Source organism: Pseudopipra pipra, chromosome 10 (assembly GCF_036250125.1).
Source record: "Pseudopipra pipra isolate bDixPip1 chromosome 10, bDixPip1.hap1, whole genome shotgun sequence".
Classification (NCBI taxonomy): domain Eukaryota; kingdom Metazoa; phylum Chordata; class Aves; order Passeriformes; family Pipridae; genus Pseudopipra; species Pseudopipra pipra.
In genome coordinates, this window is record NC_087558.1 from 9,224,550 (window position 1) to 9,237,405 (window position 12,856).

The following is a 12,856-nucleotide window of genomic DNA, read 5'->3' on the forward strand; positions in this document are numbered from 1 at the left end:
AACAGGGCTACATGTCTGGGTGGGAATTTCTCTGACAGTACTTCTCATTTGAAGCTGTTTGGGTTGATGCTTTCTGGTTTGGTCCAGCCAACAGGAAATACAGCAAGTTTGATAGAGCTGGAGCACATCTGGAGAGATAGGGCACATCCTGCAGATTCAGACACTGCTCTATCCAGCTTGCACTTTTTCCTTAAGAATCAAGAGCCACGAAGCCGACGTGATGTATTAGAAGCTCAGAAACCAAAGTCTATTACATTTAAAGTGCATGCAGTTTATCACGTAAGCTGCTCAGTTCCAAATAGCTTAATTTTTATTACAGAGCTGCATTCTTAAATGCAGGTAGGTTCCCCAACGACTAAGTCACTGAAGAACAAGGCACTTGAAAATCACAGTAGAGCCCTCCATGGTACCCTGAATAAAATGCATGGTGTTTTGCCTCTTTCTTTAATAAAGCTGCTTATACATGCAGCCAGCTGCTATATGGACAGACGCGCTACATGCAACAAAGCCATTCTAAGTTGCAAGCAAAGAAAGTTCAAGTTTTGTGGTACTTCTCCTTTAATGAAGTCAGAAGAAGGATTTCCTCATTGTTTGTCACTTTGCTTATTACATCTGAGCCGGTATGTACTTCTTTTAGGCCCTTAAACAGTGCAAGGGGAGGTGTTCTTGTAACCATAGATGACCCTTAATATCCCCCAACTCAGTGGCTGAGGCTTCAGAATGCCAAAGGCAATGGCCAAGACCAAGGAGTCCTAAGAGCCAATCACTCACAAAGACAGGGAGCAGTTATGCTCATTTCCTATTCAACCTACCTCCCAACAAGCTGGGTGGGCTCAGCCTTCAGCACTTCAGATCTGCTGCTTAGGAACTAAGAACTGTATAGTACTCCAGAAGTCTACTACTTGGTTGTTTGGGCAAAAACAGTAATTCTACAGAGTACAAGCTACAGTATCATGGCTATTCCCTACCTCCCACTGAAGATTAGCATACTAAAAGCTTTTAAGTAGATCTGGCATTGATGCTAACTTTCAGACTAGGAAAGGGCAAGATTGTTGGTTACTTGATTACACAAGATGAGACACAGCCATTTTACACCACCTTGTTCTCCAAACAATTTGAAGGCCTGTTGAGAAGGAATCCAACACCTTGGGGAGCAAGCTTGGTTAACAGCCAGCACCAGCTCCACCTAAGTCACAAGACTGACACTTTCACAGGAACTGAATGATGATTTCACACAAGGGAATGCTAACTCCTCAAGTCCTAGAGAAAACACTGGAATGTTTTTGGCACCCTTTACCAAGTGAAAAAGTTAGGACAGGATCAGGAAGGAAATAACGTTTTCTAGTTTTGTCTGGCTGGCCAGCAGGAAGTACTTTATCATGTACTGAACATAAGGCACTCACTTTGTAAGAGAAATGAGCCAAGATAAAAAGCAATAGAAGACCACATTAAAAATAACTACTTTGCTCCCCAGTTTACATCTCCACAGCCAGAATGCCATTTAAATTAAAAGGCCTTCTTGAATAAACACCAGCTTGAGCACAATCTTTTTAAGTGTTTCAAGTTTGCAAACCACAAAAAAATATTTTTGCCAGAAACTGCAGTAAAAGTGTCCCTAGCCCTCACCCGAAACATTCTCAAGATTTATCTATAAGCCAGACTGGCTCGGCTCAGTCACTGTGATACCAGCTTTACAAAGTCAGACCTGTCATGTGAACTGCTCTGAAGAGCTTTAGCTAACAAGTACTGAAGACTGAAATGAGTTTGTATAGTAGAGAAGAGGCAAAACTTCATAGCCACTGGTTTTCTGCTTGAGAAATATGTTTCCTTGGCTCAGCTATGTGTGGAAGTCCTAGAATAACTCAGTCAACCTTAGAACAGCTACTTCGCCTTAGCTGACCTAGAACAAGCCAAGAGACTTAAAAGCTCATTAGGTGAAGCCTCATTACAGACACTGTGTTGATTACTCCTCCCTCAATGAAACAGTACAAGAAGCCTTGACTAGCTACTAGTTCTACCTCAACTTTTAACCTCCACTAGACAATCCATAACCAGAAGGAACACACTTTTCAGACCAGACCAAGCTGAAGGTAGATTGGCTTGACAGTTTTTTGTAATTTATGGCAAAGAGTTATTTCACAGCACATCCTACCGCTAGTCACTGTGAAGACCTGATAAAAACTATTTTTTCCTAAACTGGCTTCAAGGATCTCTCTCATTGGACTTTGAACTAACACCTACCACTGCTCTGCTACCATTAGCTGTCTTAACTCGTTAACTTAATTACTAACTTCCAGCCAATCCCTGACTAATGAAAACCCAATAGGAAGAGTACTGTTGTGCAAGAAACCCTTAGACTTACGGTTTTCAGCCCAAGCAGCACCATCACTCGATACTGGGTTCCTTATAGCACTATCCGCTGCCTACAAGACACCATATTTTTAGTAAGATCCCTTTTGGGAACTAGCAGCCTAAGGATTGCACGGATCCACTCTAAGTGAGCATTGTAACACTTCTGTGAAGTGCAATAAGACACCTACAATCTACTGAAGGTTTTCAGTGCTTCCCACAACTTTAAATATCCAATAAATGTCAGATTTTCACATAGCAGGCTGCCATACAAAGCTGGGGGACAGAATGCCAGCCTCAGGAGTACAGCCATGGTTACTACGAGACTGCTTGCAGATAAAACTTTCCAAGACCATGGTCTCCTGCCTGCCTGTACTTGATGTTAGACTTCAGTGTCTGAAACTAATTCAGAGCCCTGGCTATAGTGTGTGACAGACAGTTCCCACATTATTGCTCCTGTAAAGTTTTAATGATTACAGTGAGGTGGACTCCCACAGTGGCAGTCCATGTTGCTGAAGCATTTGGAATCATGGCCAGATCTCTACCACCCAAAAGAAAGTCCCAGGTTTGGCTGCAGGCCATCCTTTACTGTAGGTGATCAGGGCTTAAACTTTTTTTTTTCTGAACTAAGCCTAGAGCAGCAAGTTGAGTTGCAGTCTTACATGCATGCACAGCTAATGCAGAACAAAGCAGCTCTGGGTTGTTTACTGCACCAAAATGAGACAGAAATGCAAAGACCGGGGATGCAAAAGGAAGCACTTACCCAATGTCATCCCGGTAGACTCGAGAGATTAAAACCTCTCCTTTGTGATTATAGATGAATAAGCCTCCAATCATGATGGAACTTTAGTCTTCACTTCCCATGTTGCTTTAATACCTGGAGCAAGAGAGGGCATATATCAGTAGGCTGCACAGCAACAATTTGTAGCCAGGACTGAAGCTTAAAATTGGCACTGATGCAGGCTTACTTCTCATTACAAAAATCAGCATGGACAGATTAAGCCTCAAGTATCAGTATCCACGGCAAACCCCCTGAATGTGAGAAAAAACATAGGCCTGGAACCACGAGCAAATCAAAGACTGAGGTATCAATCAGAGGTAGTTCATAGTCTTCTGGAACATAGTTCACACAAATGTTTGAGATGTCATCAAGCCTATCACTGTACGGCAGGGGGCTCTTAGCAGCAAGTACACCTCCGTTTATCACCACTTTTACACAGTTTTTACACATCAATTTAAGAGCCTTAGCTAATCCCTAGCAGCCATACCAAGACACAGTTCAGAATCCAAACTGAGAACAATTTGCCATGAGGTACCACTGGAATGGGAGACCTCAACCATGACCCACTTGAACTGGGGGACAGTGCCTCAGAAGTTACCCTCTTAAACTGCTAATCTCTTCTTTCTTCAAAGGAAGACTGTTTTGGAGAGAGCTAAAAAGCTGGTAGACATTATTGATGCAGAAGACTTTTAAAAATATACAGCTACTTCACCAGATCCCATTCCTGGAGTCATATGCCCTCCTATCAAGTTAGCTCCAAGTCATAATACCCACAGCAGCAACTGCTTGGTTGGCTTAGTCCCGAGAAGAGCACTACAACTGTGGCAGGGCAGGCCTTGGGATGAGCACACACGTACTTCTCCGCTTTGGCACTGCAGAGCATTAGATAACAACCATCTCCACACTGCTGTTTGGGTGGGTTAGCCTACACCCACTTGTCTGGGCTGGGCAGAAAGGATAGGGAGAGGCCAGCCTAGAGACAGATGTGGACAGTGAACCAATATGTGTCTGTTCAGGAACGCTGCAACAATGAAGTTAAAGTGACCCAACCTTGGATCATCTCAAAGGTCAGAAAAAAAAGAGAATACAAAAAAAATACACACATCAGAGGGACAAAGTGACTTCTGGATTATCAAGAGTAACATATCCTTTAGAAGTTAGAATTAATAAACTGAAGTAGCTGCCCATTTGAAGGCACTGCAGATGTGAGTTCTGTGCTAAAGCAAGGTCTATAGTGCAGCTACTACTTTTAATTTTAGACAGACAAAAAAACCCCTTTTAATTTCTTAAACCTTAACACCAATATTTTTAGCTATACGTAGTGAGTCCTCACAGAAAAACATTACTCATACTTCTCTGCTATGGGTCTTCAGCTTCCAGATGGCTGCTTCTGCTCATTAAAAAGACAAAAAAAAGAACCAAAAAGTCACTTGTTAAGTTAAAGTAGTGAGAAAGAGAGCAACAGTTTTCCCAAAGCTCAGTCATGAACTTTCTGGCTTTTACTCCCACATTCTGCTGGTCAAGTGTCTCTGGCTATTAACAGGCTGCCTTCTGCCACTTGTCAGTGTCTTCACATGGCACTGTCACCAACATTTTTGATGTCTGACTCTCCATCTAGCACAGAAGATGTTTTCAAATATGTTTTTCTTCCATTCCCATAACTAACACTTTATAACTTCAGAATTTACTTCCAGGACAAGCCTCTGTAACCATATTTGTTAAGACAGAGGCATAACACTCTGTAGCAGTAGATTCCCATGTAGTTCCAGAGTAGGAAAAGCCTGTGGCTGTTCACTGTCCCACAGGTGGACCAAGGCTACATAGTGCAGTGGCAGCAAGGCCAGCATCCCCACATCAGAAGATAAGACAATCCTGTTGGTTAACAGAACAAAACCACTGTCTCAGATTTAAGGAAGTGGCTGTACCACAGACTCACAACTACTTACACACACAGCCCTAACAGGCATGAGGAGGCCACTGAGAGATAACCTGCAGGGCTGGAACCCAAAACATGGAGAATTGAATATAGTTGCCCAACAAGTTTTGCAGATGCTGAAGCTGTAGCTCAGCAAACATTTGAAAGGTCATTCACACAGGCCAAATGATGAAAAAAATGAGCACCATTACAACAATGAAAGCAACTTGTTGCCCACTCTAGTAAATTCTTTCCTATTTACTAGTTTTTTCATTCCAGATAAGAAACAAGGATGTGTTTTCAGACTGCTACAGTGCTGGCTTCCACACTCAGATACGGACTATTACCAGCAAAGGTGAGGAAGAGTTCCTGTGTCTCCTTTAAGACTTGCACTGTATAGAATAGCTTCCTGAAAGGTTATGCAACTGGTCAAAGCTGGATCATAAGAATCCTACAAACCCTTTCCAGAAGAATCCTAGAAAGCACATCCTAGTCTTAAAAATAAAAAATAATCTCCCTCTTGGGTTTTAATGCTGCTTAAGTTATTTGTTTCACTATTTTTAGCATAAAGGAAACGTCTGCTTTGATGACCAACAGGATCAGACACACAGCATATACAAGACAAAGCCTCCTGTCAGCATGACAAGCCAATCACTTTCTCAAAAAGCCTTGGATTTTTGCTATATTACTGTAAAACACGTAGAAGACTGCTGATCAAGCTTAGCACTGGAAATTAAAAGTCTCCTCTTAGGAAGATCTACAAACTTTAAATGTTGACTGAGATAATGAGGCTTTGCTTTCTCATGTTAGGTTAGAACATACTCTGTAATAGCTTCACTGAAGTTACTGGCAGAAATCAGGATTTTTAATTGCATCACAGTACTAGGCAGCAGAGCCAACTGCTTCCTCATCTTTTGTGTTAGTAAAAACATGTTAGATGGAGAGCAGATATAGCATGATTCAAGGGCTTTCAGTCTTTAAAAAATTCTCCATCAACGCAGTGAAATTCTAGGCTTCTTCCTCATACAAAATACACTAGGAGCGGAGTTCAAGCCTCAAACTTTCTATGCACGGTTAGTTCCTGGCTCCAGCCTCAATGGCACATTCAAGAGCTGCATTGGTTCATACTGCAGAGCTGTTTGCTCAGTGTATTGTCTCCAATGTCATCAAGGAAGGGACAGTCAGGTAACAGAGGACAGGTCAAGAAAACACTCCCCAGGAGATCCCCCTGCAACAGCTTTTTTATTTTAGAACTCTCAATGGATGTCTTAAATATTTGCCCAGTTTCCTCTCATCAGCAGCATCCCAGGGCAAAAACAAACAAACCAACAAAACACACTACATTTTTTCTTATAATCACTGTACAAAACATCCTCCTTTTTGTTTTAAGCCTGCTTTTTCTTCCTTACCCCTGCTTTGTTTAATGGCCTCCAGTTCAAGTGTAGGAAAAAGCAATTAAGAACTAGCCCCCATACTCTAATCTCCAGGCCACTCAGGATTTTGCAAATCTTCTCCACTGCCTCCATTACCTTTACCCAGAATGAGATGTTCCCACCTTATTCAGTTTGCTCTTCACAGGGAAACTGCTTTATGCTCTTGTCCTTCATAGTGTCTTCCTCTAAATGCTTTGCTTCTGGAAGTGAGCACAAAACTGCACAAGTTTTTCAAGATGTAAGCAAAGCACGATAAAGACAGTATGACAACCACATATCCCCTGCTTTGATCTGTTTCTAGTGGTTCTTGATATTTAACTTACATTTTCAAACCACCACTCAGCAAGAAGCTAACTATTTCGTCACTTATCCTTACTCTAAGATCACACTGAATTCAGTCTTCAAGCTGATTAACTACATTACAAGTACTGCTAGAATTGCCTTTGCTCCTTCATCTACCCACCTCCTGTATGCACCAATGTACAACTATGTATCTTGAATTCAGGGTGCCATTTTATAGCACCAAGTCTTTGATCTACTTTGCCCTTACTACTTTGAATACTCTCATATCTACACACATACCCCCACCATGACTACTCACTAGGAGTATTCTTAATGCAAATCCTTGTTTGGTACAAAACAGAAGTACACAGAGATTTGCCACCAACCAGCAGATGGGTGTTAGCTGTGCTACACTGGTAATGCAACTTGATACCAAACTTGCTCAGTCAGAAGTGACTGGCTCTGTGCTATGTCAGCCCCTGGTTAACACATGAGGTGATACTTTTCCTTACTACAGATTTAGCCACGAGATCAGGACCATTCTGCCAGTTTGTTTTATAATGGCAGCCTACCAGCATAAATATACCTGAGACACAGGCACTAGCATTATTTCACGTGTAGCAGCAGCCTGCCTCCACACCAGTTACGATCCTCCTCAAGCCTGAAAGAACCCACAATTCTACAGCTCTACAAATTAAACCTGAATTCACATTTAAGTACAATTTACCTAACTTGATTTGTGTCAGACAATTGGTAAGGCGTTTCCAGGTACCAGCAAAGTCACATGAGTTAAAAAGTGAATACAAGGAAACAGGTTTAGATGACTGACCCGACTCACCAGCTATCAATCGAGCCTCTGCAGTAGCTGAAGGACACACCCAGTATCAACTCTTGCTGCACTCCCATCTAATGGCATCAGGGACCAAGGAGGTCTCAACTGCACAACGTATTTAACACATTTATAAGCAGATCTCCCTTGCTCCTGCTTGACTTCTGCAGTTCAGCATCTTGAAGAGTTCCAAACATCACAAGCATAGATAGCACAATAGAATCAACACAGCTTACAGCACTTACTGCTTTCTGTCAGCCTTCACCAAGTTTGCCCACGACGGGAGTTCAGGGAATATGGACAATGTTCCAGTCTTTTGCTCAAGCCTTGCATTACATCCCTGCGAGACACAACATCAGAGTGACCGCACTCCATCTCCACTACAGAGTACTTCCCTCAGCTCATGGAAGCATGTCCACACAGCTGGACAACTCAAGAGGTGGACTGACAAGAGCACAGATCTATGAACAGAGAAGAAAGCTACACAAAGGGCTGCATGCAAAAGAAAGTTGCTTAAAGCTTAGCAAGAAGAATGGCTCTTTAAGATGACAATGGCTCTCCTTGAAGTGGCTGCAGTGAAAATAAACCTACTTTGTTTTGATCCTCCTTTGTGCTTCAGTACAAGTTTCACAGATACTCCTTTCAACTATTTCAAGGTTACATTGCAACTAGAATGAGGATTTTAGTGGTACTATTCAGACATGGTATGATCTTCCACACATTTTAAAACAATTAATAGTTTTCTTTACAGATCAGCTTTGGAAGTGAAAGATCCTAGTGCTTGCAGTGGTTAAGAACTGCAGGGAACAGGGTTCAAATTATATTGAGACTGACATTCAGTGACTCATGGCTGCTGGAATCAGAAGGCCCCAGAATAAGAAATCCACCACAGGAGATGGGTTCATCTGCTCTCTGTGCATTAGCGACATGACTCAGAAAGCATTGCTCAATCAGCTTTCAATGACTCATTCTGCTCCTCTCCACAGTCAGCCTTTTCTAGGAAGATTGCCCTACACTGCTTCTGAGCTTCCTCAGCCTAATATCTCACTGCCAGACACAGCTTAAGAGCAAAGCCCACCACTTCTTTGTTTATCACCAAATGCCTGGAAACCAGGATGACTCTAGCTGAAGCCTTTGGGTTAATGATCTATCAACTGCATTTTCAGAGCTTTGCAGCTCCACTCCTTCTGTTTCACCAGCTTGAACATATGGCGACTCGCTCCACACTGGTAGCTACAGTCCTGTTTTCTAGTTCCAGTATGGATGGATTTCTTCCAGTTAAGGTACAGAGATGATCCACATGTATGTTTAATTCACACCAGTTGGTGACTAATCACTTCAATTTAGAAAAACAGCCCTCTCCCAATACACTCTGCATTCTTCAAGCAGCTACCAGGGTAGGAATGAGATCTAAAATCTGAATGCAGCTCCTACAAACACTTAAGGCCAGTATGCTTCCTACCCTCCTGCCAAGTGCTCACATTCCCATATACTTCTATTTCAACCCATAAATAGAAAAGGATCATGAGGAACATCATAGACAGACCACATACTTTTACATAACTTATAAACCCACTAGGAGTTAAGATGACATGGAAATGACTTCCAGAATACCTTTTCACTTCAGTGAAGATGAGAGCATTAAAATACACCTTTAGAGCACAGTTACAGCATTAAGACAGCCAGCTAGAAAAAGAGAATGTGCACAAAACCAAGTGTCTGGGATGCAGATTTGAATGCATTTCAGCAGTTACGTAACAGAAAAGCAGCAGGATTAGCTGGACCTTCAGGGACTGACATGGTAACAGGCGCTTCCTCGAGAATCAAGCATACTTGTCTCAAATCATGCCACACTGCTCTCGCCGTGCAGGGGATGTGCATTAGGGAGAGTCCCTCTCTCGAACCATCACAGCATGATTGATGAAGCCCCAGAAGTCAGTCTGCAGCAGGTGAGCTGCAGACCAAGGGAGCCCATAAAGCACAGTATCTGAAAACCTAGTTTTGTCCACTGAATCCATCAGAGATGGAAAATGCTGTGTTTTTTAGGTCTGACCTAAAAACAGGTGGTTCTCCAGAAGCCAAACTTTGCCTTCTCAGGCTACACTGTGCCACCCACTTGGAATGTGTGGGTGCAGTCAGGAGCACAGGGCCAGGCAGCAGAATCCTGTTGCTGGACCGTCAGTAGCTTCACATATTCTGGGATGCAACAAGTGGCTGAACTGGGAGCTACCTAGTGAGATGATGCACTAAACCTGCATTAGCAAGTTGAGATTCAGCTGGTCCCTCCTGCAGCATGTAAGAGCCCAGCCTTCCTCTTCCATTTCCTCTTCATCAATTCTGACTTAGAATAGCTGTAGAAAAATGAACAACATGCAGCACGGAGCTTTCTTAGACTAAACAAGGCACACATAAAGAGTCGACCAGCCAGCACAGTTTGTTCCCTCTGGAGCAGTTTGTTTGTATCTGCAGCAACTCTTCCAGAAAGCACAGCACATGGTACCAATCCTCCAGTTTCTGTCCAGTGCATTAGCCTCCCATGGTGTCCCTACTTGAGAAGCCATAGCATCACACCAGAAACAAGATACCACTGTAGTACCAGTCATCCATTCATTAGGGTATGAAAGACAAAACTAAATTCTCGCCTAAGTCCCAGATATACAGATATTCAAACAAGTTATATTCTCGAATACATTTATCCCATAACCTGAGATCTTTCAGATGACACCACATAGACCACTAATCCTTCCCTGCACCAGCAAGGAGAGGGGTAGCTTCAACCTATATCACATGCTTTGGAACACAGTTCTCTGCCTTTTGTAACTGTATTTGCACAAATGAAAACAAACAAACAAAGCTGATCTTCTCAAATTCATTGCTGAGGAAAACCAGTGAATTTGAGTCAGCTTTCTGCAGTGGTAAGAGGAACATGGCTGCAGTAACTGCAGCTGCAGGTCCAAGGCAAGAGATACTTAGTTGTTCTAGCTCTAAAAGAATGAGGTACTGTCTGGAGGAAACGTCATTATCAATGTAACATGCCTACAGTCTAATGGTACCAAAGTCACCATAAATTTGGGCTGCATATTGGCACTTCTGTCTCAGGAAAACACAGCTGTTTGTATCCTTCCACACCAGTTTCTCTAAGCCCATGCAAGCAGAACCTGTGGAACTCTTGAGCCAGGTCTGGCCACATCTGATCAGCAAATCCTCTGTGTCCTCTCTTCAGAGGTGCAGTGGTGAAATGGCAGCACAAGAATAACTGCTCAGGAGCAGAGTCACTGCAGGGACAGGAGTTCTTACACTGCCAATGTAAGAATGTAACTACAGGTTCACATTACGACCCCAACAGCCCCAGGATTTGATGAGCACCAGTAGCATCCTGATGGTGCAGAGCGCATTTGTCCTTTCATTTTAGGAGGCAACTTTGGGATCAGCTGTCTTTTCCAAAGCCAGCTGTGCGAGTGCTAGTCTCACCACAGAGAGACCTCTCCAGGAGAGTCTGGCACTACAGGTGGGGAAAATAAGCATGAGGCATGATCTGCCTGTTACCTTCAACAGAGCAAGCCAAGGGGGCTGAATGAGCAGGGCTGAGAGGACTCCTGCTCACCTGCAGAGCCATTTTGGTCACAGCCCCATGGTGATACAGGCCATGAGCTTCACTGAGTCCCCTGTGCCATCAAGTACAGGATACAAACAAACAAGATCATCAGTGAGCCCAAGACACAGCTACTTGGACTTTGTCACTCCCATTAAGGGGCTGGAAGTTTCCCACAGCACAGACATCACTTACTTTGAATAAAAAAAGGAATGCTGATTTCTGTAATCTACAGAGCACATCCAGAAAACAGCAATCACAAGTCAGTGAATAAGCTGGTGTAAAGCAACCAACCCCTTTAGTAGTCTATTAAAAGACAGTTTGGGTTCTGACTTAACAGCAAGTAAGACTTCTGTGCATTAATGAGCTTATCTAACTAAGCAGTTCAAGGTACATTAGCTGCTCGAATTCTCATCCAGGAAGAAACCAAGAGAAGTACTGAAGCTCTTGAGGGCAAATCACCAACTGCAACCATTTCTGCGTTCCAGAAATCAGTATGATCTTGGACAAGTGACAACAGTTGAAGCAGGAGGAGGATTAGTCAGGCTGCTCTGGCAAACTGGACTTGTTGGGAAAACCCATCCTTTCAGGCTAGTGCTAGCCAATATCAACCCAAAAGGCTTAAGGCTCATAACGATGCCATCACCCCACCAGCTAATCCAAGCACCTAAGCTTTGCTTAGAGGGCTGCATTAGTCACTTTCCCGGAGGCCAAGGGCTGCACTTGGTTTTAAACAAGAGTAGTTGCAATCACTTCATCCTGGGAAAGACAGGCTGCATAATTTACTTAAGGGGCATACCCTGAGCTAAAGAGCTCCTGAGATAAACCCATCAGTTTCAGAGAAACTGTCCCTATTTTAAACCCAATCCCATAAATCCCCATAGCCAGTGGGCAAGAAGAGAAGCACGTTCTCTTACCAGGCTCTCCTCCTACAGCCTCCTTCTGCGTGCCATGCAGCACACAGACAGTCTGAACATTAACAAGAGATAAATACTGACATGGGGAAACACGAGAAGCTCCCTTACTGTGCTAAAACATCACAGGAACAGCATTAACACACCTCTCCACCTTATTTTGATCACAACCTTATCTGAATGGCCCAAATGCCTTCTAATTCTACCAGTTCTAAAGTCAGTCTGAAGCAAATTCTGCTTGCTTTTCACTCCTGAGCTAGAAACCTGAACAGTGACTTGCTTTCTATTCGTCTTCTGACAGAAGAGGGTAGAGGCACAGAGTGCAGTTTGAGTAAGAGCTTGTATTCTGCAGACCACTAATGGTCTAGGTGCCCTGACTTGCCAGCGTTTCTCTCTCTACTGTTACTGGAGAGCAGATAACTGCATTTCACATTCTGTGCCTCTGCCTGCAAGCTTTTAGCTGAGCTGCCAACCTCCCACCAAGATCAAAATAATACATGACTTGCCAGTAACTTTTGACTCCATAGGTCACTCACTAAAGGCGAGAAGCTGACTCTGCCTTTCAGACCAATTATATTTTGGCACCAGAGGCTGCACTTTTCTCCATCCTCCAGTTAACCCTAAGAACAGCCTTTAAATACTCTAATGGTCTTCAGCAGTATAAACTTAGAAAACCAGTGCAAGATATTGTGCTGCCAAAGATAGTCTTGGCTTTACTACTTTTTGATGCAGGGATGAGACAAGAAAAGTTTAATTAAGGG

At 43.1% G+C, this 12,856-nt stretch overlaps 1 protein-coding gene across 12 annotated transcripts in view; it reads right to left on the minus strand.

Annotated features, from left to right (window-relative positions):
* Positions 1 to 12,856, minus strand: part of AP2M1 (adaptor related protein complex 2 subunit mu 1) — a 28,473-nt gene that overhangs the window by 13,997 nt on the left and 1,620 nt on the right. For 5 of the 12 annotated variants that reach the window (XM_064666048.1, XM_064666046.1, XM_064666051.1 and 2 more), the window contains one exon: positions 3,113 to 3,226. In XM_064666048.1, the coding sequence (XP_064522118.1) occupies positions 3,113 to 3,186 (74 nt within the window). In that variant the 5' untranslated portion in view covers positions 3,187 to 3,226. The other 7 variants (XM_064666050.1, XM_064666049.1, XM_064666053.1 and 4 more) reach the window with 7 other exon arrangements.